The following is a 26,995-nucleotide window of genomic DNA, read 5'->3' as shown; positions in this document are numbered from 1 at the left end:
CAGTAACATATGGCCCAATTAATGAAAAGAAGGCAGGGGTGTGCGCTGTGAACGGATATTGAATAAGCTCCTCAAAAACAAACGTAAGGCAGGTACACAGGGCTGAGTCTCCCAGGTAAGTAGGCATGTGTGATTTATGATGATGATGGTTGTGTGTGTGTGTGTGTGTGTGTGTGTGTGTTGAAATATGTTTTCAACCTGTCTGTTCATGTCTTCAGCTTGTCCTTGAGCTTGTGACAACACAAAGGTCTTGTTTTTCTGGTTCCCCCCCCCCCCACTCACACACACACACAGGCTTTGACAGTTGCAAGCGATGACTGCTTGACCGTAGTGACTGATGGGGCGTGGAAAAAAAGTCCCTGAACCATTTACAGAGCTGCGCTTTTCCTGCCGCTCCCCGTCAGGCTACCATTTCTCTTTCAGCAATTATTCTGTGCGTTTCTGCAAGTGCACAGGCTGCCTCAACCATGTCCATCATCTCTCCAGGGGTCAACCACTGAGTGAATTTCTTTCTCTCTTTCTCTCTCTAATAAACATACAATCAACATGGCTGGGGAGTGTGTTCCCGAGGGGCCGGACCTGAAAGAGATGGGTGAAGAGGCGCTGTGGGAACTGATTAATGACAACCGCCACCGAATCTCCTTGGGCGTGCGGCCGTGCATGCTGATCCCATACCTGAGGCAGGCCAGGGTGCTCACCGAGATGGATGAAGATGAGATCCTCTCCTGCCACAACCTCACCAACCGCTCCATGAGAACAAGTAAGACACACTGAAAGGCTGAAAGCTCATGGCCATCTGAATGATCTACTAGGTGACCTGGAAGTTTGCATGACAGATGCACATGTTGGTACAGAACAGTCTGAGTCTGTCTGTGAATGTTCTCATTCATCCTGGTCATGGTTATCCAAAGGAGTTGAATCAAGTGCAACTGGACTTGGTATATGTCCGTGAAGACGTTTTGCCTCTCATCCAAGAGGCGAAACGTCTTCACGGACATATACCAAGTCCAGTTGCACTTGATTCAACTCCTTTGGATAGTCTGGGTCTATTGTAAATGAGGAATCTATTTGTATCACCTCTGATTGTTTTAGGTAAATGAAAAGAACATTTCTGTTATTTCCATTCTCCTATTTTAACCTTAAGAATTTCTCACAGGGGTTATTGCAGGAAACTAAATTGACATAATTTCCTCTTTGAGGCAGGGGCGATTCTAAGATTTGACCTTTTCTAATTTCAAGAATGTGTTTAAAATACTATCAAACATAACCCCAATGACAAGCACATGAAACATGGTTGTTATGGGCAATCCAGATTTGAGACTTCAGACTCCTGTCATGCTTGACAGTTATGGTACCTTGTTAAACTAACCGTTAATGTTCTCTCACCTAAATTATAGATATCTCACTCTCTCTTCCTTACTCTCTCTCTCTCTCCCTCCCTCTCTCTTGCTCTGTCTCCTCCTCGCTCTCTCTCTCTCTCTCCTCTGTGCTCTCTCTCCCTCTCTCTCTCTTCCTCGCTCTCTCCCTCGCTCTCTTTCTCCATCCCTCTCTCTCTCTCTTCCTCACTCTCTCTCGCTTCCTCACTCTCTCGCTCAATCTCTCTCTCCATCCTTCTCTCTCGCTCTTCCTCACACTCTCCATCCCCCTCTTACTCTCTCTTCCTCGCGCTATCTCTTCCTAGCTCTCTCTCTCATCCCTCTCTCTCTTGCTTGCTCTCTCTCTCCCTCTCTCACTCATCTCTTCTTTTCCCTTGACACTGAAGCTGCCATGTGTCTTTGAATTGTAGCCTCATCCCCAGCAATCAAAGGACCTCTATGCTAAATGAATCCTAAAATCCTAACTAGAAAGCACCAGAAAATCATGAATCCATTCCTAATACCATTAGCAGTGTACTGTGGAGGCTACACAAAGCCATGGGCCATAGTCATAAATACTCTGAGAATAACACAGCCAAACTTGCAACCATCACTGTTTCACATGACCACATGACTTTCAGTATACTAGACAAGACAGCCAACCAGTCACAGATCAGTGCTCCTTTTTGAAGGTGCATGAAGCAAATGGGTCACAAACTGAAGATCTGTAGAAAGAGTGGTGTTGAAAAGACAGGAATGGTTATTGTAAGTCAAATGAAGAGCTGGTCAACTGTTATTGTTATACTGTGTTTTTAAAAAATTTTTTTATGTGGAAACAAATGCTGGAGACAAACTAAAGAAATCTCCAGGAAGAAACCCGGAGATTTCTTTAGTTACTCCCCCCCTTTTTTTTCTCCCAAATTGAATCCAGCCAATTACCCCACTCTTCCGAGCTATCCCCGTCTCTGCTTCACCCCCTCTGCCGATCCTGGGAGGGCTGCAGACTACCATGTCTCCTCCGATACATGTGGAGTCGCCAGCTGCTTCTTTTCACCTGACAGTGAGGAGTTTCACCAGGGGGACGTAGCACGTGGGAGGATCACGTTATTTCCCCCCAGTTCCCCCTCCCCCCCGAACAGGTGCACCGACTGACCAGAGGAGGCGCTAGTGCAGCGACCAGGACAAATACCCACATCTGGCTTCCCAGATGTGGGTATTCCCCGCAGACATGGCCAATTGTGTCTGTAGGGATGCCCAACCAAGTTTGTTAGTTACTTCTAATAGCAACCACCCCATCTGGATCTCCCCTCCACTTCTCAACACTTAGAAGACACACAATCACACACAACCCATGCTGAGAGAGATGAACCCATGCTAGCCCTCACCTTGCAACTCGACAGGGTCAAGGGCCATGGAATGGGTATGGAATATCTACAGATGCTCAGTTTACCATTTTTATTGATTAAACCGCCAAAGCTAGATTATCTCATGTTCACATTCTTACACAGAGAGAGAGAGAGAGAGCATGGGGGGAAGGCATTTAGTTCCAGCCCAACATTTATATAGGTTTACATTTATTGCAAAGCATGTGTAATATGGAGAGACATTTATTATCAAGTAGGCTTGCGTAAGCACATTTGTCTGTATGTTATGTGTTTGTGTACACGTGTGTGCCTGGGTCTGTGTGTGTGTATGCGCCTGCACAGTGCATATATGTGAGATAGTTTTCCTGTGGTCAAGCCAGCTAAAGTGAGTCAAGTTTGCTTTGTATAAACTCTGCAGGATATGGGTCAAGATGTGATGTTCTTCATGAGAAATAGGAAGCGAAGGTTCAGTGTCGTAACAAACTATCCCATCACCTCCCCTTTGACACACAGAGATGATGTGTGTGTGTGTGTGTGTGTGTGTGTGGGCCCTGTGATGGCCTGGCGGCCTGTCCAGGGTGTCTCCCCGCCTGCTGCCCAGTGAATGCTGGGATAGGCTCCAGCATCCCCGCAACCCTGAGAGCAGGCTAAGCAGTTTCGATAATGAAAAAAAATGGAATGGAATTACACCTGCTTTGTAATAAATGTACACCTATATATGTTGGGCTGGAACTGAATGCCCCCCCCCTCTTTCTCTCTGTAAGAATGTGAACATGTGTATATACCACTGTAGTGCTGTAGTTTGAAAGATAATCCAGCTTTGGCTGTTTAATCAGTATAAATGGTAAACTGAGTATCTGTAGATATTCCATACCGACACATGTCTACCCCCCCCCCATACACACACACACACACACACACACAAAGTCCTCCTTCTCCCTTCACTCCTGGGGCCTTCATGACATCAGCAGCGATAGAGTGAGGAAAGCAGGAATCAGGAACACTTTATTTGAAATATTGTTGCCCACAGCAGTGCAACACAAAGACAAAAACACACATCTAAAAACTACAAGAACACGTATGTCAAACTACAAAAAAAAACAAAAAACATCACTGTCCGAGAGAATAAACACCAGGATGACTGTCGGAACTGCCAGTCTGCATGGGCTAGCAGTTAGCTTAGCCTGCCCTGCTTCATACTGTGGTCTTCCCCTAGTAGGGCTGATAGTTTTTCCTCATCTAATAGGTAAAGAAAACTTTGTTATTAATTGGAATTTTTTAAAATGTGTCTCTCTAAGATGTTTATACTTTACACATTTGTTGAGGAAGTGTAGCTTTATTTCAAGCTGACTGACAGCACAGTCTTTGCTCTGCAGGGAGTCAGGTCTTCCTCTGTCTCCCCTTTTCTATAGCAAGGCTATGCTCCTTCAGTCTGCACACAGTCAAGGCTCTTTTTAGTTGTTGATCAGTCACCATGCTCAAATAATCTGCTATGGTGTACTGTCAATTTAGAGCCAGATAGCACTGCATTTTGCTCTGTGTTTGCCAATAAGTGTTGTAGTTCTGTTTTAACTACTTTGTAATTTGATTGAGTCTGATTGGTGATGTGTTCTGTTCCTGAGGTGTGTTAATGGAGCAGGTTTGTGGTCTCAGCCTCAGGACCAGTTTGGGCAAGGGGTTCCTATTACGCCTCAGCTCTTGGCATTGCAAGGCTTGGTAATGATACGAGAGGGGGGTCACTTAGTTTTAGGTGTGTCGAAAAGTTAATTGTTTTCTTTTTTATTTTTAGTGTTAGTGGGTATTGGCCTAATTCTGCCCTGCATGCATTGTTTGTAGCTTTCCTGTGGACATGTAGGAGAATCTTACAGAACTCTGCATGCAGGGTCTCAATGGGGTGTTTATCCCATTGAGTAAGCCTTGTTTTGTAACTGGACCCCACACCTTACTGCCATAGAGTGGCATTGGTTCAATAACACACTCAATTAATTTTAACCAAATTCGAATTTATGTTTCTGTTTGTGTTTTTTATTGGCATAGAAAGTCCGGTGTAGCTTCCCTCTCATCTCAGGAACTCCTTCATTAAAATGTCCAGTTGAACTTAGTTTTAATCCTAGATAGGTGTAGTGTGTGCAGTACTCTACATATTTGTACCAATTGAGAACTTTGGTAGAACCTCCTGAGATCTGAATCTTTTTTGAAATATCATTATTTTGGTCTTTTTGGGGTTTATTGTCAGGGCCCAAGTCTGACAGGAACATTCAAGCAGATACAGGATTTGCTGTAGGCAATCTGCTTTGGGGGACAGCAGAACCAGGTCATCTGCAAACAGTAGGCATTTCAACTCCTGGTGGTGGAGACTTACACCGCGCCAGTAATGAGAGACGAAATAAATGAATCACACAACGCAGATGGTAACATGCGGCAGCAGCCATTTAGTTAAAACAGGAAGAACAGCCGAGACTGCAACGCAGGCAGACCGGAAGGGAGGCTTGGTAAATATAGCAACCACAACCACTACTGGCGTCACCCCCTTTTTTTTTTTTAAAAAGAAAGACCCCCCCCCCTACACACAGTACAACAATAACACCACAGAACACCAGGCAACATCACAGCTCAGGCTATATAACTAGACCTGCAAGGTAAGACAAAACATTATCACCAGTACACACAAACAACTGGCCTGAAGTGCAAAGTCCTCTAAATGCTGCAGCAAGCGCTGGCGACGCTCCGAGCATCGAGGTGCAGCATCAGGTGCAAGAGCAGGCACACACTCGCCAGGGGAGCTCCCCCAGGCTCGACCTTGACGGGAGGCCCAGTCTTATCCCCCAGCCTCATATCGTTATCACAAGGCAGGCAAGGTGCAGGTGGGGGCTCAGCAATGGCTGGCAGTATGTCAGGGCAGGGTTGTCCAAGTCCTTATCAGACGCGAAATCATCCGCGAGGGGTTCAGAGGCCGTAGAGGGACCTTCCACTTTGTAGCAGTCACCCAGCCTGACCCTGTAGGAGGTGCGACGGAGTTGAGACCCCGTGAACTTCTGGGTATTGCACCATGAACCATCCACGCTCGTGACGAGGTACCTGTCACAGGCCTTTGACTTATTACGGTCACCATACCGGTACACCAGTTCACCAGGTCGAATGGCGGGAGGCACGGCCACACGACCAGAGGGCACCTTTGACTTCATGCTGTACCGATGGTTGGTGACACGCTCCGAGTGTTGTTTCACGATGAGGTCCTGGTCGACCACAGGCGACTGCCTATGGGAGAAGTGGACACGCTGAAGCAGCATTTCATGGGCAGACAATCCACGCGACCTAACACGACTGTTCAGGTTGGCCGTAGCGACAGAGAGTAACAGGGGAGTAACAGCCCTACAGTTAGGCTCGAGACGAAGAATCTCCCCCTGAATCTATTGAACAGCCTTCTCCGCCACTGGGTTCTTATTGACATTCTTGGCGTTGCCTACCTCAACAACTAGTCTATGCATAGCGAGGGCCTTATGGCGCCGGACTTTCTCTCTCTCTCTCTCTCTCTCTCTCCCCCTCTCTCTCGCTCTCTCGGCCTCTTTCCCTTAACTGGCAACATGCACACCAATATTCCACTAAGTATTCTGATTGTTTGTACACATGTAAACTGCTGCATTAATGCAATAATCCATAATCCTGTTATAAGAAACCCAAATAAACATGTTGGAAGGAATTCCTATCAACTTTTTTTTTTATAAATTTTATTTCTGATTTTTCCCTTTTTCTCCCGATTTAGTGGCCAATCGATCCCTATTTTAGTTCAAACACCCACCCTCGTACTACATGCGTTCACCAGCTGCATCTCTCCGGCCGGCAGTCTCGAAGGAGACGCCTCCCCACTTTCGTGACAAGGCGACTCCAGACCGAACCACTGCTTTTTCCGACACACACAGAGACGCATTCATGTGACGAACACAAGCCGACTCCGTCCCCCTCCCGAAGACAGCGTTGCCAATTATTGCTGCTTCATCGAGTCCGGCCATAGTCGGATATGATGAGACCGAGGCGCGAACCCCTGCCCCCAGTGGGTAGGAATTCCTATGAACAAGGAATTCATGTTTACAAATTATTCAAAGTGACTGGAGTATGGGCAGACCATGACCGGAATAAAGAGCACATGCAAACAAGGTCATCGGTATGTTTGCAAACCACATTGTAATATTAAGTTTTTCCATTTCCTACGTTTGATGAAAAGTGAGCTTGGGCTATGTTTGCTTTTGTTTTTGCACCAACAACAAAATAAAACAAGTTGTGCAGATAGCAGTAATATAGTAAATACATATAAAGTGGTTTTGTGGCTGAACTTATTTCACCATCCCTTGATAACTATATTCCAGTCCACTAAATAGATAGTCTCTGAATGCATGATGATGGATGATGAATGCACGTTTATGAGGCCGATGCAAGGAAAGGGAGATAAAGTTGGGTTGCAATCAATGTGGACAACGCAGATGCACAGTCTTTCAAGCACCCGCTCGTTTTCTCTCATTAGATATAGATAGGTTGTTTTATTAGCCACACGACCAAGGCCAGTGGAATTTATTTTCGGTACAGCATGTTAAACTCTGCAGCACAATACATACATGGACAACAGCAGACACGCCACATATTATCATGAACAATACAGTCACACAATACCAGAAACAAACATCATGCACAGCAATTAGGTAAATGATAGATGGTGTGTGAGGAGGGGACTATAGGGAGGAATTCAGAGTCCCCATAGCTAGGGGGAAAAAACTGTTTGAGAAGCGTTCAGTCTTAGTGGACAGGGACCTGTAGCGCTTCCCTGAGGGAAGGAGCTGGAAGAGTTGATGAGCAGGTTTTGAGGGGTTGGAGATGATCTTTGCTCACTTTACAGTCCGGTGAGTATGTAGAGATTCAACGGAGGAGAGTGGGTTGCCTATGATTTTGAATGCCTTGTTGACAATCTGCTGCAGTTTTTTCCATGTTTGACTTTCTCTGCTGCTGTACCATACTGTAATAGAAGATGTTATGATGGACTCCATAATGGCTTGAATAAAACAGAAGGAGAAGTTGATGTTTGATCCGGTATTTTTTAAGCTACCTAAGAAAGTAAAGTCATTGTTGAGCTTTTACAATGATGTGTTCAGTGTTAATTTTTCATTTCAGGTTATTGCTGATGCATGTTCCAAGGAATTTAAAAGAGTCGGTGGTGGTGATGGGGTCTCCGTTCGTTGTATGGGTGTTTTGGGATTCGGCATGCATCGGAAGTCAATAATGAGTTCTTGGGTTTTGGTTGTATTAAGCAGAAGGTCGTCGTTTGTGCACCAAGTGACAGGTTGGTCTACTTCATTGAGGTCTACAATGGTTATGTTGTCTTCATATTTTATTATTTTCACACACCTGTCCGTGGATATAAAGTGGGTACTGTGAAGTGAGAAGAGCCAGGGGAAGAGAACACAGCCTTGAGGAGCACCTGTGCTGGGGGTAAGAGGGTGTGAAGTTAGGTTATTAACCTTCACCCTCTGTGGATCTGGCAGATGTAGGCCTTTATTTCCGATGGGAAAGCAACCTCATATATCTGGCAGTGAAGAAACACATTTGTGTAAACGATGCATGCGATCTTCTTGGGCCACCTCAAGATAAATTTCACAAAAAATGCAATAGTTACTAGTTATAACTTACAATTTCATTAAGCAGATGCTTTTATCCAAAGTGATATACATCTGAGAGTTAGTACAACACAAGCAAGGATCTAGTCAGGAGACGACAACGCAAGTAATTAAAAAAAAAGAAATTAGGTTCAAGTCCGATAGTTAGCCATGTTTTCTAGCAAAGGGCTGGCTAGCTGTCCTATATTCAATAAATCATCTGCAATTGAAATGCAGGTATTGCACCCATCAAATGAACGCGACACACAGTCCAGTCTAGTTCTGGCAACTTTATTTTCTTCCCCGGTACAAATAATTTTTCTTGTTTTTGCACGGATAAAATTCAGGACACAGCACGGTACATGACCTCACCTTGCAGTTTCTTTCTTTTTTTAATCTAACCACAGCATCCTTCCCTTTTTCTTCTGACCTACTGCATCATAACCTTTTAAAAAAAACAAGATCCTTTACCTTTACAAATACAATGCAGTCTCCATAACAGACGAATGTCAATACATTTGTATTGTGACAGCCCCAAAGCCTTGGGCAGGTGTACTTGTCTGTCTTGTCTCTCCTTGCAGGTCCTTGGTCAGGGGTGGAGCCATCGGGTTAACTGGGAACACCTGGCCAGTGTTCCAGATTACTTTTTTTTGTTGTGGATTTTCCCCCCTTTTTCTCCCCAATGGTACCCAGCCAATTACCCCACTCTTCCGAGCTGTCCCAGTTGTTGCTCCACCCCCTATGCTGATCCGGGGAGGGCTGCAGACTACCACATGCCTCCTCCGATACATGTGGAGTCGACACAGTCGCTTCTTTTCACCTGACAGTGAGGAGTTTCACCAGGGGGACGTAGCGCGTGGGAGGATCATGCTATTCCCCCCAGTTCCCCCTCCCCCCTGAACAGGCACCCCGACTGACCAGAGGAGGCGCTAGTGCAGCGACCAGGATACACACCCACATCTGGCTTCCCACCCACAGACATTGCCAATTGTGTCTGTAGGGACGCCCGACCAAGCTAGAGGTAACACGGGGATTTTAACCAGCGATCCCCATGTTGGTAGGCAATGGAATAGACCACTACACTACCCGGACGCCCCGTGTTCCAGATTACTTAAGCCCGCCTGCCCAGACGCCTGTGTCGAACTCGGCACCCAGCTCGGCTCTGCTCTCTATCCTCTGTTTGATCACTGCATCCATGAACTTTCATACGCTACTGACCCTGACTACCACACCTCATTGTACTATTTAGTTGCTTTTCTTTTATAAACGTCTGTTTGGTATTGTTAAATCTGTTTGCATTTGCCTTCTTTGTTAAGGCCTGTGAGCTAGCCGTAACAGTATAAAAGCATCATATACCCAGCTTCTCTCCTCCACATACACTCACCGGCCACTTTATTAGGCACATCTGTCCAACTGCTCGTTAACACAAATTTCTAATCAGCCAATCACATGGCAGCAACTCAATGCATTTAAGCATGTAGACATGGTCAAGACGATCTGCTGCAGTTCAAACCGAGCATCAGAATGGGGAAGAAAGGTGATTTAAGTGACTTTGAACGTGGCATGGTTGTTGGTGCCAGACGGGCTGGTCTGAGTATTTCAGAAACTGTTGATCTACTGGGATTTTCACGCACAACCATCTCTAGGGTTTACAGAGAATGGTCCGAAAAAGAGAAAATATCCAGTGAGCGGCAGTTCTGTGGGCGAAAATGCCTTGTTGATGCCAGAGGTCAGAGGAGAATGGCCAGACTGGTTCGAGCTGATAGAAAGGCAACAGTAACTCAAATAACCACTCATTACAACCGAGGTATGCAGAAGAGCATCTCTGAGCGCACAACACGTCGAACCTTGAGGCAGATGGGCTACAGCAGCAGAAGGCCACACCGGGTGCCACTCCTGTCAGCTAAGAACAGGAAACTGAGGCTACAATTCGCACAGGCTCACCAAAATTGGACAATAGAAGATTGGAAAAACGTTGCCTGGTCTGATGAGTCTCGATTTCTGCTGCGACATTCGGATGGTAGGGTCAGAATTTGGCGTCAACAACATGAAAGCATGGATCCATCCTGCCTTGTATCAACGGTTCAGGCTGCTGGTGGTGGTGTAATGGTGTGGGGGATATTTTCTTGGCACACTTTGGGCCCCTTAGTACCAATTGAGCATCGTGTCAACGCCACAGCCTACCTGAGTATTGTTGCTGACCATGTCCATCCCTTTATGACCACAGTGTTCCCATCTTCTGATGGCTACTTCCAGCAGGATAACGCGCCATGTCATAAAGCTCGAATCATCTCAGACTGGTTTCTTGAACATGACAATGTGTTCACTGTACTCAAATGGCCTCCACAGTCACCAGATCTCAATCCAATAGAGCACCTTTGGGATGTGGTGGACCGGGAGATTCGCATCATGGATGTGCAGCCGACAAATCTGCAGCATCTGCGTGATGCTATCATGTCAATATGGACCAAACTCTCTGAGGAATGTTTCCAGTACCTTGTTGAATCTATGCCATGAAGGATTAAGGCAGTTCTGAAGGCAAAAGGGGTCCAACCCGGTACTAGCAAGGTGTACCTAATAAAGTGGCCAGTGAGTGTATGTCCAAGCCATCCCAATCTTGCCTCTCTTGCTTTGTCTCCAAACTGTCCAACCTGAGTGGTCCCTCTAATATACTCGTTCCTAATCCTGTCCTTCTTCATCACGCCCAATGAAAATCTTAGCATCTTCAACCGTAACAGTATAAAAACATGAATATATGAGGCTGTAAATAAATGTAAATGTTCTTTCTTTGTTGCTGTGGGATACTTCCCGATTCCAGGTTGCAACACAGGTGAATAAGAGTTAAAGCCGCAATGCTGTCAAACCTGATTATTTTCAAATGGTAGAGAACAGAACAACATTCTAAATTTCTGCTTAAGTCACCATTGTTGTTAAAGATATCAAATGTCTTCACTGCCATTCATGTGCAGTTGCTTGACACTGTGCACAGCAAGTGAGCGCAGGATAGTAAATGACTGGGTTGAAGAGAAACTGATGGGTTGCTGATTGCTGCCACAGAGTTTGCTGACTGCTTCTTGGTGCTGCAGTTGTCAGTTCTGGCTTTTGCAGTTCAGAGGACAGCGATTACAAAAAAAGAGGGGCTTGGTTAAATGGTTTTTAAAAAGTAGAATTTAGCTCAGATCGGAAGGGAGTTGACGTTTCTGAGTTGTTGATACGTTTGATTAGACACAGTCATCATTTCCACTATGTACAATACTTCTTTCTCCATTGGGGATTCAGCTTGTAAACTCTCATCAGAGCTTATCGGGGGTTGATTTTAAAGAACATTTCCAGTTGTTACATGGGACAACCAAGAGCTCATTTTGAAGTTGTCCCTCAAGAGTTGAGGTCATATAAAACTCACATAAAACTGAGCCAAACAGTGAGGGTTTCGTTTACAGTAGTAAACAGTGTTTTGGATAATATTTGTGTTGCTCAGGTATTTTGCAGCAAAGTTTATAGTTTATTTGTCATATATGAAAAGTAAGTTTACACACAACTGAAAAATAAAATTAACAAAAGTACACAGTTATAAATGTTATAAAAAGAAATCAAAGTGCAAGAACAGAATACATGTACAAAAACAGTCTGTTCAGACTTTGAATGCACTTTGTTGGACAGTGTGCTCCAGTAGAGACTGTCTGTACAATAGTAAGGTGTCATATGCAGTGGTATAGCAGATTGTGCAGTCGATAACTGTAGACATAAGTAACAGCTTTTGTGCATTTGCATTTTTAATAGTGAGGAAGCAGTCTTTGATAGTCTTTGATTGAGTGATCAGTTTAAGCGTCTTATGGTTTGGAGGTAGAAGTTCTCTCGAAACCTGTTTGTGGAGACTTGATTCTACAATATCTCTTGCCAGACTGAAGTAGAGAGAACAGTTTGTGGCTGTGATGGTTTGGGTCCCAGATTATTTTGTGGGCCTTCTTCAGAGAATGAATGTCCTGCATGGTGGGCAGATCTTAACAGCTCTGTGATTTACTCTGCTTTTTTGACTTCCCTCTGAAGAGCTTTACGATGGAGGGCAGAACAGCTGCAGTACCAGGCAGTGATGCAGCTAGTCAAGATGCTCTCAACTGAGCACTGGTAAAAGTTAGTAAGAGTCCATGGGGCCATAGCAAATTTCCTCAGCTTCCAGAGGAAGAATAGTCATAAAGGTATTAAGTCAAGGTCAAGTAAAATAATGGTCAGTACATGATATTTGTATGAAACAACATGTACAACCACAAGCACCAGCTGAATGACTCTAGTCAAATGATCAATTTAACCTTTGGAACATGAGGCTTGACATTTTCAGAAACCACCTCAATTCAAAATCACAGCACAGATCACAAAGTTGCTTTCAAAAGTAGGGCTCAGGTTTGATTCTATACATTTTGTAGACAAAGCAGCATGCTTTATTGAGAATAATTACATAATTTGACAGGTAAGTTTAGCTAGTTTCTAATCAGAGGACTGGCTGAATATATTTGCAGTGTGCTTATTTAACTGTGTGACAGGAAATGCAAGTGAACAAAAACCTAAAAGTTGAGGTGACACTGAGCAATAATCAATCAAAAACGTACTGCTAAAAGCTGAGCAAACATGCTGTAACAGCTATTGTTCTTTTTCAAGTTCAAGTACTTTATTTGTCACATGCACATAAATAAAAAGTAAAACATGCAGTGAAATGAAGAGGGGTACTCCGTCTGTCATTATGTGAAAAAAGACATAAGCCTAGATAAAAGACACAAGATCAGTGCATTTTTTCCTTTTTTTAAGTCAAAATAAACAATAAATAAAAAACAAAACAAAAAACGTAGCTGTAAGACACCAAGAAAATATGCTGTCTTACAAGTGGAACGTTAATAGACATTCATTTTTGAATAACTCGCAAATCTGATGCTCATTATCACTTATTACTCCAAGGATGCCTACAGTTAGTTGCCTCATGGAAATTCCAGTCGTCAGAAATGACCAGACGATCATAAATTCAAGCCCTGTCTTAGGCATTTTAGATGAGATCTAGTGGTGTCTTATGTCCTAATCCTTCATACTTCTCAGGCTTCATGCTGGACCTGCTGAGAACCCAGGGGAGAAATGGTGCTATTGCTCTGTTGGAGAGCCTGATGATCCACTACCCAACCCTTTACACCCAGGTCACTGGACAGCGGCCCAGCACTGAGCCTTCAAAATTCAGCGGTCTGTAGTTTTGGGTTTACTTCCTTTTTATGGGTGGGGGTTGATCTTCAAAAATAACATAAGATTATATGTTTAACCCATGTCTGCGGTGTGATGTTCTCCTCCCAGGCCTCATAAAATACTCAGAGCTGACAGAGTATCTGGTCAGAGCTGTAACAGGGATGCAGAAGGAGCTCCAGGAGGCCCGTCATGAGGCCAGCCATCTTAGTATGCGCTGCGCCTCCTTTGAGTCAGAGATTGGCCAGATGATGGAGCAGGAAGAGAAGACTCGATGCTTCCAGGCAGACTATGAGCACATGCAAAGACAGCTGACCACCGCACACCAGGAGATCGCCAAACTGAAAGATGAGAAGTGCGACTTGTATGGGCGCTACACGGCCGCCATCGAGGAGAAGTCGGCTGTGAATATCCACTGCCGGGACCTCAACCTTCAGGTCAGAGTTCACAGTGACGGATTAGCAATGATTTACTACATACTGTTGTAACTAGTATTTTGTTGGTACAGGGAAGATTTTGATGTGGGAATCCCAAAAATATATATAGGGTAGTTATTTCATTCCTGATCTAAATGTAATTTTATTTGTAGGGCCATATCTACCCCTACCACCTTCAGCTGCTCCCGTTAGGGGTCGCCACAGCGGATCATCCATTTCCATCTCTTCCTATCCTCTGAATCTTCCTCTTTCATGCCAGCCACCTGCATGTCCTCCCTCACCATATCCATAAACGTCCTCTTTGGCCTTCTTCTTTTCCTCTTGCCCGGCAGCTCCATCTTCAGCATCCTTCTCCCAATATACCCAGCATCTCTTCTCCACACATGTCCAAACCATCTCAATCTTGCCTCTCGTGGTTTGTCTCTAGACCGTCCAACCTGAGCTGTCCCTCTAATATACTCATTCCTAATGAAAAGCTTAGCATCCTCAACTCTGCCACCTCCAGCTCCACCACCTGTCTTTTTGTCAGTGCCAATGCATCCAAACCATACAACATAGCTGGTCTCACTACCATCTTGTAAACCTTCCCGTTAACTCTCGCTGGTACACTTCTGTCACAGATCACTCTTGACACTCTTCTCCACCCACCCCACCCTGCCTGCCTTCTCTTCTTAACCACTCTTCCTCCCTCTTGTTCATGCATATGTACTTTGTCTTGCTCTGTAGAACCTGATAATGTAATAAATCCCCGATAATGTAATAACCCTGATAATGTAATAAAAAATGCACTTGAGGCCATTGAAAATGCAATAAAACCTGATAATGTAATAACGTCCTGATAATGTAATAAAGTGCATTTCCCGATAATGTAATAAACTATATATCATAGCTAACCCTAAACCCTAACCCTAAACCCTAACCCTAATAACGTCCCGTTAATGTAACACATTATTGGTAAAAAGTTTATTACATTATTGGGAAATGCACTTTATTACATTATCAGGAAGTTATTACATTATCAGGTTTTATTGCATTTTCAATGTACTCAAGAGCAGATTTTTATTACATTATCGGGGTTATTACATTATTGGGAATTTATTACATTATCAGGTTCTACATGCTCCGACTGACTTCATTCCTCTTCTCTCCAGTGCATTCCTTCACCTCTCCAGGCTCTCCTCAACTTGCTCCCTCCTCTCACTATAGATCACAATGTCATCTGTGAACATCATAGTCCACAGAGACTCCTGCTTGATCTTGACTGTCAACCTGTCTATCACCATTGCAAACAAGAAAGGGCTAGGAACCGATCCTTTATGTAATCTCACCTCAACCTTGAGCCCATCTGTCATTCCTACTGCATGCCTCACCACTGTCACACTGCCCTCATACATATCCTGCACCATTTTTACATACTTCTCTGCCACCCCTGACTTCCTCATACAATACCACACCTCCTCTCTCAGCACCCTGTCATATGCTTTCTCTAAATCCACAAAGACACAAGTTAACTCCTGACCTTCTCTATACTTCTCCATCAACATTCTCAAAGCAAACATCTCATCTGTAGTGCTCTTTTTTTGGCATGAGACCATACTGCTGCTCACTAATCATCACCTCTTCTCTTAATCTAGTTTCCACTACTCTTTCCCATATCTTCATGCTGTAGCTGATCAACTTTATACTTCTGTAGTTACTGCAGCTCTGCGCATCACCCTTATTCTTGAAAATCGATTTCAGTATACTTCTCCACTCTTCAGACATCCTCTCACTTTCCAAGATTGTGTTAAACTACCTAGTTAAAAACTCAACTTCTATCTCCTAAACATCTCCATACCTCCACAGGTATGGCATCTGGACCAGCTGCCTTTCCACTCTTCATTCTTGTCATAGCTGCCCTCACTTCCTCCTTGCTAATCCACCACACTTCCTTATTCATTATCCCCACATCATCCAACCTTCTCTCTCTCTCATGCTCTTCATTCAGCAGCCCCTCAGAGTACTCCTTCCATCTTCTCAACACACTCTCCTTGCTTGTCAGCATATTTCCATCTCTATCCTTGATCGCCCTAACCTGCTGCATATCCTTCCCAGCTCGGTCCCTCTATCTAGCCAATCGGTACAAGTCCTTTTCTCCTTCCTTAGTGTCCAACCTCTCATACAACTCACCATACGCCTTTTCCTTTACCTTCGCCACCTCTCTCTTTGCTTTATGCCACATCTCCTTGTACTCCTGTCTACTTTCTTCATCTCTCTGACTATCCCACTTCTTCTTTGCCAGCATCTTCCTCTATATTTTCCTGTACACTACCTCAATCCACCACCAAGTCTCCTTGTCTTCCCTCCTCTTTCCAGGTGACACACCAAGTACCTTCCTAGCTGTCTACCTCACTATATCTGCAGTAGTTGCCCAGCCATCCAGCAACTCTTCACTACCACCCAGTGCATTACATAACTCCTCCCTAAACTCCACACACCAGTCTTCCTTCTTCCATTTCCACCATTTTATCCTTAGCTCTGCCTTCACTCTCTTCCTCTTCTTGATCTACAAAGTCATTGTAGCCATTCCCTTTCAGATCGCGCCTCCTGCATACGAAGTAGTCCACCTGTGTGCACCCTCCTCCACTCTTATGTTACCCTGTCTTCCTCCCTCTTCTTGAAATATGTATTCACCACCGCCACTGCTTTTCACAAAATCCACCACCATCTGTCCTTCCACATTCCTCTCCTTGACACCATGCCTACCCATTAACTCCTCACCGCGTCTGTTCCCTTCACCAACATGCCCATTGAAGTCCGCCCCAATCACCACTCTCTCCTCCTTGGGAACACTCTCCACCACTTCATCCAACTCACTCGAGAATTCTTTGTTTTCCATCTCACAACCAACCTCCGTGGTGTATGCAGTGATAATATTCATCATCACACCTTTGATTTCCAGCTTCATACTCATCACTCTGTCTGACACTCTTCACCTCCAACACACTCTTGATATACTCTTCCTTCAGAATTACCCCTATCCTGGTCCGCGGTGGCGTAGCGGTCTAAGCATCGGCTTTGTGTCGATGCAGTTGCCCACTGGGGACTGGGGTTCACGCCCCAGTCTCGTCAGATCCGACTATGGCCGGACTCGGTGAAGCAGCAATAATTGGCAATGCTGTCTTCGGGAGGGGGGCGGAGTCGGCTTGTGTTTGTCACATGAATGTGTCTCTGTGTGTGTTGGAATAGCAGTGGTTCGGCCTGGATTCGCGTTGTCACGAAAGTGGCGAGGCGTCTCCTTCGAGACTGCCGGCCAGAGAGATGCAGTTGGCGAACGCATGCAGTGCGAGGGTGGGTGTTTGAACTAAAATAGGGATCGATTGGCCACTAAATTGGGAGAAAGAAGGGAAAAATCAGAAATAAACTTAGAAAAAAAAAGAAAAAAAGGAATTACCCCTACCCCATTTCTCCTCCCATCCCCACCATGGTAGAAGAGTTTGAACCCACCTCCGGTGCTCCTGGCTTTACCCCCTGGCACCTGGTCTCTTGCACACACAGTAATATCTACCTTCCTTCTCTCCATTAATCATATCAGCCAGCTCTCTCCCTTTACCAGTCATAGTGCCAACAGTCAAAGTTTCAACTCTCACCTCTACACTCCTACCCTTCCTCCTTTCCCACTGCCTCTGAACATTTCTTCCCCCTCTCCTTCTCCTTTGCCCAACTGAAGCATAGTTTCCACCTGCACCCTGCTGGCCAACAGTACCGGTGGTGGTCATTGGTAACCCGGCCTTGTAGAACCTGATACTGTAATAAATTCCCAATAATGTAATAACCCTGATAATGTAATAAAAATCTGCTCGTGAGTCCATTGAAAATGCAATAAAACCTGATAATGTAATAACTCCCTGATAATGTAATAAAGTGCATTTCCCAATAATGTAATAAACTTTTTACCAATAATGTAATAATCTGTTACATTAACAGGATGTTATTACATTATCAGGTTAGCCTTCATTTCCCTGGTCCTGATAATGTAATAATTCCCCAATATTGTAATAATTTAACAGCAGACCACCCATAAATGGATTCAAGTGGTGATACTGTTTAAGCAACGCAAGCTCGAGAGGTCTAGCGCCACCGACAGGTCAAAGTTGGACATGCATGAATGCTCTACTCTTCCTCAAAGCTACCTCCAAGCTACTTCCACACGTTTTTTCTCAGTTGGATCATGATCATGATCATTTTTTCATGATCATTTTTCTTACATCATCTCAAATTTTCAACTCAACAAATTTGGACATTAATAGTTTATAAAGTTATAATGCTGTAAAGGACAGAATATCAAGGATTTGAAAACATACTTTTAGGATTTGCATTAATGCTAATAACAGGACAGTAATCATGCTAGCCATGCTTGTCATTCTTTCATTTTTACTATAATAATAATCATGTATATTGCAGTCATACATCCATAAGTAAATGAGGAGATTTCAGCATTCTAATTTTAATGACTATAATAGCCTACATATCTTTCAACAGAATGAAACTTGGAATTATATTGCTACTGGCTCTTGTAGCCATGTGCTGTGGTTATGGTCACCAGCCAATGGATGATGAAACCTACAAAACCATCTCCCAGTTACTACAAGGAAAGTTTGATGTCCCTGTTAAAATGCGAACAAAAGTGCAACGCAATGCTGTTATAAGATTCTGGAGGAATAGGGGCCGCTTCTCTCTCGGCGAGGATGGCAAGACTGTCCTATGTGATGGAAAGAGAGTGGCAAAAAGAGACTCAATTCCCGACTTGGTGGAGAATGGCGTAGCAAACACGAAAGGCTCCGGGGCAAGAAAACTAATGATGCTCTTTAGAAAGAAATACAAAGGAATCAGTGAGGCAAGGATTCAATCACAACTCAACCAATGCAGGAATTATCATCATTTACAGGCCCAATTTACGAATAAACCAATCCCCAAATCAATAACAGCGAAGGAAGTTCAAATGAGACATCAGATTGACTTAATGGATATGAATAAATGGCGAGTAACATGTGGAAAATCAGTGTACAGATACATCCTAACAGTGCAAGATGTGTTTAGCAGATATGTTTGGCTGAAGCCATTGAAAAACAAGGCCAGCAGTAAAATTGCTGAGCACTTGCATACGATTTACAATGAGCATGGTACTCCAAAAATAGTCCAACACGATCAAGGAAAGGAGTTTCGCGGGGCAGTGGAAAAATTAATGCATGTCCTGAAAGTAAAGGTCATTCAGAGTGCCCCTTACCACCCACAAAGCCAAGGAAAGGTGGAGAGAATGCATTGAACATCAAGGAAAAAGATGTTGCATGACCTGTTGAATTTGTGTGGTGTTAACTGGGTGGACCATTTGCCAGATTATGCCAGAATTCTGAATAATGATCCAAAGAAGACACTTGGCTGGGCCTCCCCTTTTGAGGTGTATTATGGCAGAAAGTCTAATATTGTCCTACAGTCAAACAATGATACTGAGAATAGAGAAGGCCATGCTGATATCCGATGCACTGTCCCGACCAGAAGAGAAAGACAATCATTTAACAAGAAAAGGTCAATGATTCGGCAAAAGGCACACAATGCAAATGAGGAATTGGTGAGGAGAGCTATCCTACAAGCAATAAAATCCACAACTGTGTCTGTCTACAATGTGAATGAAGAGGTTTTGGTGAGGATAAGGCACAAGAACAACCGTGTCACAAAAAAGCATTCAGTTGTCCAAGGGATCATCATCATTAAGAGAAATCTGAAACGCTCCAAATACAAGGTCCAGTATCAAATGACAGAATCCGCTGTCCCTGAGCAGAAATGGTTTTCTGTAGCTAATGTAACTAGCGTCACCCGTAGTAAAGAAAAAAAACGAAAAACTCTTAATCAGTCAGCTAATGCGAAGAGAAAGTTTTTTCTAATTGCAAAAAGTCACTCAGATCAGCTTCATTAATTTGTTTCTTCTGGACTGGAAGTAGCTTTTGATCCTCTCCCAGATGGCAATTGTCAATTTGCAGCTATGGCTGACCAGTTAGCAAGCTTGGGAATCTTTCGGTCATCCACAACTCTTAGACAGGAAATTGTATCTGATTTGGTGGCAAATCCTTGAGGTCTTGATGGCACACATTTGTTAAACTTTGTTACTGAGCAAAACTGGGATGACTACATTAATAGCATGGGTGAGTTGGGAACTTATAGAGATCACTTCACTCTCCAGCGAGCTGCTCAAATTTTCCAAGTTCAGTTTTTGGTTGTTTCTGCTCTTGGTTCGGATGCTTCCTCAGTTGTCTCACCATCTGGAGAATATTGTGAGGACTTCCCCACTTTAGTAGTTGGTCATATAGCCGAGGGCCATGGAGATCATTATGTCAGCTTAAATGGCCCAATTAGTCAATACATTAATAGCATTCAGGAGGAAGAGTCTCACAGGATCACATCTAGAAGACGCATTGAATCGAGTCCAACACATGAACTTGAAGTGAACTCTGGATCTGGCCATCTCATGTCATCTACTGATATATCACCCGCTCTACCTCCATCACCTGATGTTACTCCACCACCTGCTGTTGGTCCATCACCTGCTCTACCTCCATCACCTGATGTTACTCCACCACCTGCTGTTGGTCCATCACCTGCTCTACCTCCATCACCTGATGTTACTCCATCACCTCCTTCAACACTTCCTAATGAAATGTGGCGACTAATTATCAAGCACACCCTTGAAATTGATATGAGCATGTTGGGAACAATAAATAGGGTCTCTCATCTCTTCAAGTATCTAGCCAGCTCTTTCTTACCATCGATTTATATAAGAAATTCATTGTCTGACAGTCTGGGTCTGGGATCGAATTCAGCATTAGAATGCACAATAAGTATGATGAAGTTATACAAACAATGTGGTCGCAACAGTGGTCTGGCTATACACCTGAAGGAACTCTTTGCCAAGCATCGTCATTGGATGAGCGCATGGCTTGTGCTCAAGTATCTGCGTCATGGGAGATACCAAGTCAGAGATATATACTGGAAGTAGAGGAGGCAAGTGAGGTTATATCTATGCTATATACAGAATTTAGTATGTTGATATCACTTTTTCAAAACATTCATATTGTATTACTTCTTTTTCAAGGAGACCACAAGGAGTGGTGGAGGCCTGGATGCCGAAAGAAAGTTCAAATCCATGTTCAAAATAGTCATGATGAAGACATCAACCATGAAGTAGTTTTAAAATGATAGCTTTAAACTGAGGTTGCTTTTCTGGATAGGTTGCTTTTGTTGTGGGTTGACAATAACTAAACAAGTACAAAATTGCATTTGGAGTACACTGACACTTGCCAGTTCAGAGCACTGTTGGTAACACTATATTTTACTGGCTTTTCTGGACAGGGGTAACTTTTGTTGTGTGTTGAAATTAAATAAACAGTTTAAACACAGCGTTCCACAGAGGTCAAAGGTCACCATTTTTTGTGGTATGCCCAGGATGATGTCACGAATCTATTGTATGTACCATGTTTGATTATGATATGTTAAAGGTAGCTCAGAAATGGGTTTACTTCCTGATTTGCGCCTAATAGTCACAGCCAAGCTGTTTTGAAATTTGAAAAAAAAAAAAAGCTGTTTGACACGTTCAGCTTGGCCTGAAGATCATGTGCCAAGTTTCATGTACTGTAGATTAGACAGAATACAGTGGTATGCAAAAGGTTGGGCACCCCATGCTAAAGTTGGCTAAAAAGAGGAATTTAAAAAAATCACCCTTTGGAAATTTATCTTAATGCCTTAATTAAACAAATGTGGAAAAATCCAACCTTTAAGGACACCAATTTTCTTTGTGAATGGATAATGTATCAGAAATAAATAAATGGTTTTATTTCAAAATATAGTATGCATAGTATATAGTATCCAGGATACTATGCATCTTCATAAAATTCCCTTGACTTTCGGAATTAAAATAGCCCCACATCATCACATACCCTCCACGATACCTTGAGATACCTTGAGATACCTTGAGATAATCATGGTGCAGTCATTTCAGTCAGCCTTTCCATTGAGAAATCATTAGGCTAGCTAACAGCTTAGATAACTGATTATCTCCATGTATGGTGATGGGTATACTGTATGATGATGTGGGGCTATTTAAATTCCAAAGACCTAGGCAACTTCATCAGGATGCATAGTACCTTGGATCCATGAAATAACTACCAGCTCCAGTGATACAGTGGTTGTGAAAAACGAATAAACAGGTCAAAAGTTAATAAACATTCATGCATGTCCAACTTTGACCTGTTGGTGGCGCTAGAGCTCCGGAGCTAGAGTTGCCAACACAGTATCACCACTTGAACCCATTAATAGGTGGTCTGCTGTTAAATTATTACAATATTGGGGAATTATTACATTATCAGGACCTGCAAAATGAAGGCTGACCTGATCATGTAATAACCTCCTTTTAATGCAATACTTTATTACATTATCGGTAAAAAGTTTATTTCATTATCGGGAAATGCACCTTATTACATTATCAGGAAGTTATTACATTATCAGGTTTTATTGCATTTTCAATGGCCTCAAGTGCATTTTTTATTACATTATCAGGGTTATTACATTATCGGGGATTTATTACATTATCAGGTTCTACAGGCCTCAACCAATCCGCTATGGAAATCTGATATATGATCCGCATATTTGATTTGGCAAAGGTTTTATGCCGGATGCCCTTCCTGATGCAACCCTCCCCATTTATTCAGGCTCTGGACCAGCATTAAGAATGCATCGGCTTGTGCATCCTCAGTTGCTGGTTTATTTGTAGGGCCATATAACTTTGATAATTTAGGGTATAAAGAGTTGTATCATAAAATATATGGCATTTTATTGATCCCAAAAAATAAATTCTCTATCCTTCAGCGTGGGGACCAGCTATAGGACTACACTGCTAAAACTGGTAGAGATACAGCACCTTGCTTATCCACACATAAGCAGTTGTTAAACCATGCAGAGACTTAAATGTAGGTGGTTGGTTAAAGAATGTCCCTCTGTTACCAATGGGTCACCTTGTCACCCACTAAAAACTGGCCCATTTTGCTTCTGTATCAATCATGACAAACATTGTTTTTTTGGTGTTGGCAGATATATCAGCTGCAGACTGAGCTGCTTAAGGCCCAAAAAGAGACCGACTTCCAGAGGCGGCACTCACTCAGATGTGCTTCTCCAGTTGAGACACAGCAGCTACGGGAAGAAGTCAGCCTCCTGCGCTGCAAGCTGCTGGTGGCTGAGAAATTTACGCCGGTGAGTCAGTACATCCCCTGATTTCATCAGTTTTATAACATTTGAGAAAGTCACCCACACACTGAAGTTCTGGAGCTCCCATGTTTTATTAGGCAACGTTTCATCCATTATGGTCTTTATCAGACAAATAAATATCTTCTATCCAGCACCTGGCCTACTAAGGTCTGGATGTGCACTTGATTATTTTCGCATTATTAATCAGCTTTATTCTATATGCTTATTTAGGTGGAGAGTAGCAAGCTCTATAATTTTGTCCAGCATTAGAAAACTCCTTATTTGCGCTCTTAGTTCCCAGACAAGGGTAAGAGTATGAATGGATCTATGGCAGATGAAGCAAACCAGATAGCCCACTTCTCTCTCTCTCTCTCTCTCTCTCTCTCTCTCTCTCTCTCTCTCTCTCTCTCTCTCTCTCTCCCTCCCCCCCCCCCCCCATCCATATCTCTTTCACTCCCATCCATATCTATATCCCGCCTCTATTAGGTTAGGTCCTATTAGTTGTAACTTCAATGATTTCCACTGAGAAATTGGTTCATTAAAGCTGCAAAAAAATAACATTGTATTGGATTTAAAGTCCAGATAAAGCTGTCATATTTTAAAGAATGATTGCCAACTTTTCATAGAGTATACATTTTGTCCGTTTTCATGTGCTAAAAAAATAAAATAAAATTATAAATGTGCTAAAAAAAAAAAAGTGGGAAAAAAAACATCCCACATGTAGAGAATAATCAGAGATCTGTTCAAATAGGATAAATTGACATAAAATCTAGGGGTGATTTCCCAGACAGGGTTTAAGTTAAGCAAGGAGAAGACTTTAATCCAGAATGGTGGATCAAGACCTAAAAAGTTGTATTCTGAAACACACTTTAAATTCAAATTAGTTGTCATTGACTCCTGAGTTAAGTTAAACAGAATTGAAGTAACTGAGGTTGCTTTTAAAACAAGCAAGTTTATTTTAAAGCACATTTCGTACACAGGGCAATTCAATGTGCTTTACACAAATAAAAACAGAAAAGGAACAACCATGTGAAATAACATTAAAAGAGAGTAAATAAAAGCAAATAGGTTCAATCATACATAAAATATAATTAAAAGAGTACAAAGTACATAAAATGTACTTTGAATTAGTAATTAAAAAGAGTAATATAATTAAAAGACATGTACTATAAAAAAGAAAATACAAAGTGCAAAAAAATCCCTGAATAGATCCAGGAAATAAAACTGTATGGAACCGGGGAATCGGAGAAGCAAATTGAGACCAGGAGCGTGTCTATGGGAATAGGGGAGTGGATGTGGGGTGGCAGGTGTTTGGTTTGTGGTGCCTGGTAACTTCTTAGTGTCCTAGTAACACTCACTGATACTAAAACATCACTGACCATTAGAAAAAGCTCTCAAAAACCAATGTTATTCATCGATAAATGAAAAAAATTCAGGTCTCTCCTTTGATATGCAACATTAAACTGAGGTTAAATCTGGCCCCTTTGAGGTTCAATAAAAACTCTGATTTACTCCTGGAGTAACACTAATCTTTGCCCAGGAAAACAAATGATTTGAATCTAGATTGTGCCAAGTCTTTGACTATAACAATATGAGTTAGTCCAGTTTTAAACGGCATTGTAGTTGATGACTGGTTTTAATCCCTCCCTGAGAACCCCCCCCCCCAAAAAAAAAACAAAAACAAAACATAAATGTCTTGTCTCCATCCTCGCATCTTCAGGCTTGTGAAGACATCCTGGCCCAGGACCTGGCTGAGGCCATGGATGGCCGCATGGAGCTAGTGAAGCAGCTCAGGTGTTACCAAGAGGATAACCAATGCCTGGTCAGGGAGAAAGAAGAGGTGTGTGTCTTCACTTGGTTCCATTTGTGTAGCTCAAGTGTCATGAACCATGCTGTTGGCCAAGAAACATCTTCTGTATGATGGAGGGTGAACTTCTGATGATCCGAAGTTTAAACTGTTACTGCTTCTCACTCCACCCCTTCCTTTCCTCTAAAAGACCCAAATTGGGTCATTACATTCCTGCAGTTGCTTCACCTAGTTTAAGGGTACAGGAAATATTCGTATCAGATATTAGTAAGTAAATGGTGATATATCCTCACTTGCTGCTGAATTACGTCTTTTCTTCTCTAGTATTTCATCACAATCCTTTTTTTTTTTTTCCCCCCAATTGTACCCGGCCAATTACCCGATTTTTCCGAGCCGTCCCAGTCACTGCTCCACCCACTCTGCCAATCTGGGGAGGACTGCAGACTACCAGATGCCTCCTCCGATACATGTGGAGTCGCCAGCCACTTCTTTTCACTTGACAGTGAGGAGTTTTGCCAGGGGGACATAGCGCATGGGAGGATCACACTATTCCCCCGTCCCCCCCGAATAGGTGCCCTGATCAACCAGAGGAGGCGCTAGTGTAGTGACCAGGATACATACCCACATCCAGCTTCCCACCTGCAGACATGGCCAATTGTGTCTGTAGGGATGCCAAACCAAGCCAGAGGTAACATGAGGATTTGAACCGGTGAGCCCCGTGCTGGCAGGCAACGGAATAGACCGCCACGCCACCCAGATGCCCCCATTCCTTCACTTTAATTTCCTCTCACGCTGTTATGTGACAAACTCATTTACAAAGGTTTACTTGTAATTTAGGAGGAATCAATTTTGGATATTAATTTTATTCTACTTTGGCAGTTATCGCCCTGTATAGGCACGCCAACTAAAATGTCTAAATAAGTGTAAGTGTAAGTAAAATAAGTGTAAAAGTAGATCCTGTGTACTGGTTTTGTGTCTCTAAAACTTCTGAGACCACACTAATGTGTTTGTTTTAAGCTCCTGGATGAGAAGGAGTGTCTGAATCTGCAGGTACAGCATCTGACTCTGGACTGTGACATGTACAAGCAGAGGGGCACAGTGATTCAGGGCCAGCTTAGAGAGCTGCAGGCAGAGAGAGACCAAGTAAGTGTAGTTCAGGCTGGCTTTGATCCTGCTTTTGCCTACTCTGCATAAATGCCATGTGTATTTGTGATCAGCTTTTTCTATAGTCAGTTAATTCAGTAATATAATTTGACATAACATATAATTGATAATATAATTATATATATACAATTATATAATATATAATTCAATTTAATATAGTTAATATATAATATATATAATATTCTTTTGATTATTAGCATTTTACTTTAGTTTTATTTTTATTATTTTTGCACAAGTCTTATTCAGGGCGGCACGGTGGCACAGTGGGTAGTGTGGTCGCCTCACAGCAAAAAGGTCCTGGGTTCAAGTCCCAGGGTAATCCAACCTTGGGCGTCATCCAGGGTCGTCCTGTGTGTGGAGTTTGCATGTTCTCCTCGTGTCTGTCCAAAGACATGTAAGTCAGGTGAATCGGCCGTACTAAATTGTCCCTAGGTGTGTGTGTGTGTGTGTGTGTGTGTGTGTGTGTGTGTGTGTGTGTGTGTGTGTGTGTGTGTGTGTGTGTGTGTGTGGACCTTGTGATGACCTGGCGGCCTGTCCAGGGTGTCTCCCCACCAGCTGTCCGGTGACTGCTGGGATAGGCTCCAGCATCGCCGCGACCCTGAGAGCAGGATAAGCAGTTTGGATAATGGATGGATATCTGTCCCCATTGTCAGAAGGGGGACAAGGCTCAACCTTGTCAGTGTCCACAGCCACTTTGAAATAGCTTGACTTAATACCAAGAATGAAACTCTCACCATTA

At 43.2% G+C, this 26,995-nt stretch overlaps 1 protein-coding gene across 1 annotated transcript in view; it reads left to right on the top strand.

Moving 5' to 3' along the window:
- Window positions 1–416: 416 nt before the first annotated feature.
- Window positions 417–26,995, top strand: part of card14 (caspase recruitment domain family, member 14) — a 99,912-nt gene continuing 73,333 nt past the window's right edge. Inside the window, exons 1-6 of the mRNA XM_056280510.1 lie at window positions 417–760; window positions 13,444–13,581; window positions 13,690–14,015; window positions 23,133–23,291; window positions 25,006–25,125; window positions 26,110–26,235. Coding sequence (XP_056136485.1) covers window positions 547–760; window positions 13,444–13,581; window positions 13,690–14,015; window positions 23,133–23,291; window positions 25,006–25,125; window positions 26,110–26,235 — 1,083 coding nt within the window. The 5' untranslated portion in view covers window positions 417–546. The remainder of the gene's footprint in view (window positions 761–13,443; window positions 13,582–13,689; window positions 14,016–23,132; window positions 23,292–25,005; window positions 25,126–26,109; window positions 26,236–26,995) is intronic.

Source organism: Lampris incognitus, chromosome 5, assembly GCF_029633865.1.
Source record: "Lampris incognitus isolate fLamInc1 chromosome 5, fLamInc1.hap2, whole genome shotgun sequence".
Lineage (NCBI taxonomy): Eukaryota > Metazoa > Chordata > Actinopteri > Lampriformes > Lampridae > Lampris > Lampris incognitus.
Note: the sequence above shows the minus strand (reverse complement) of the source record. Positions and strands in the feature narration are given on the sequence as shown.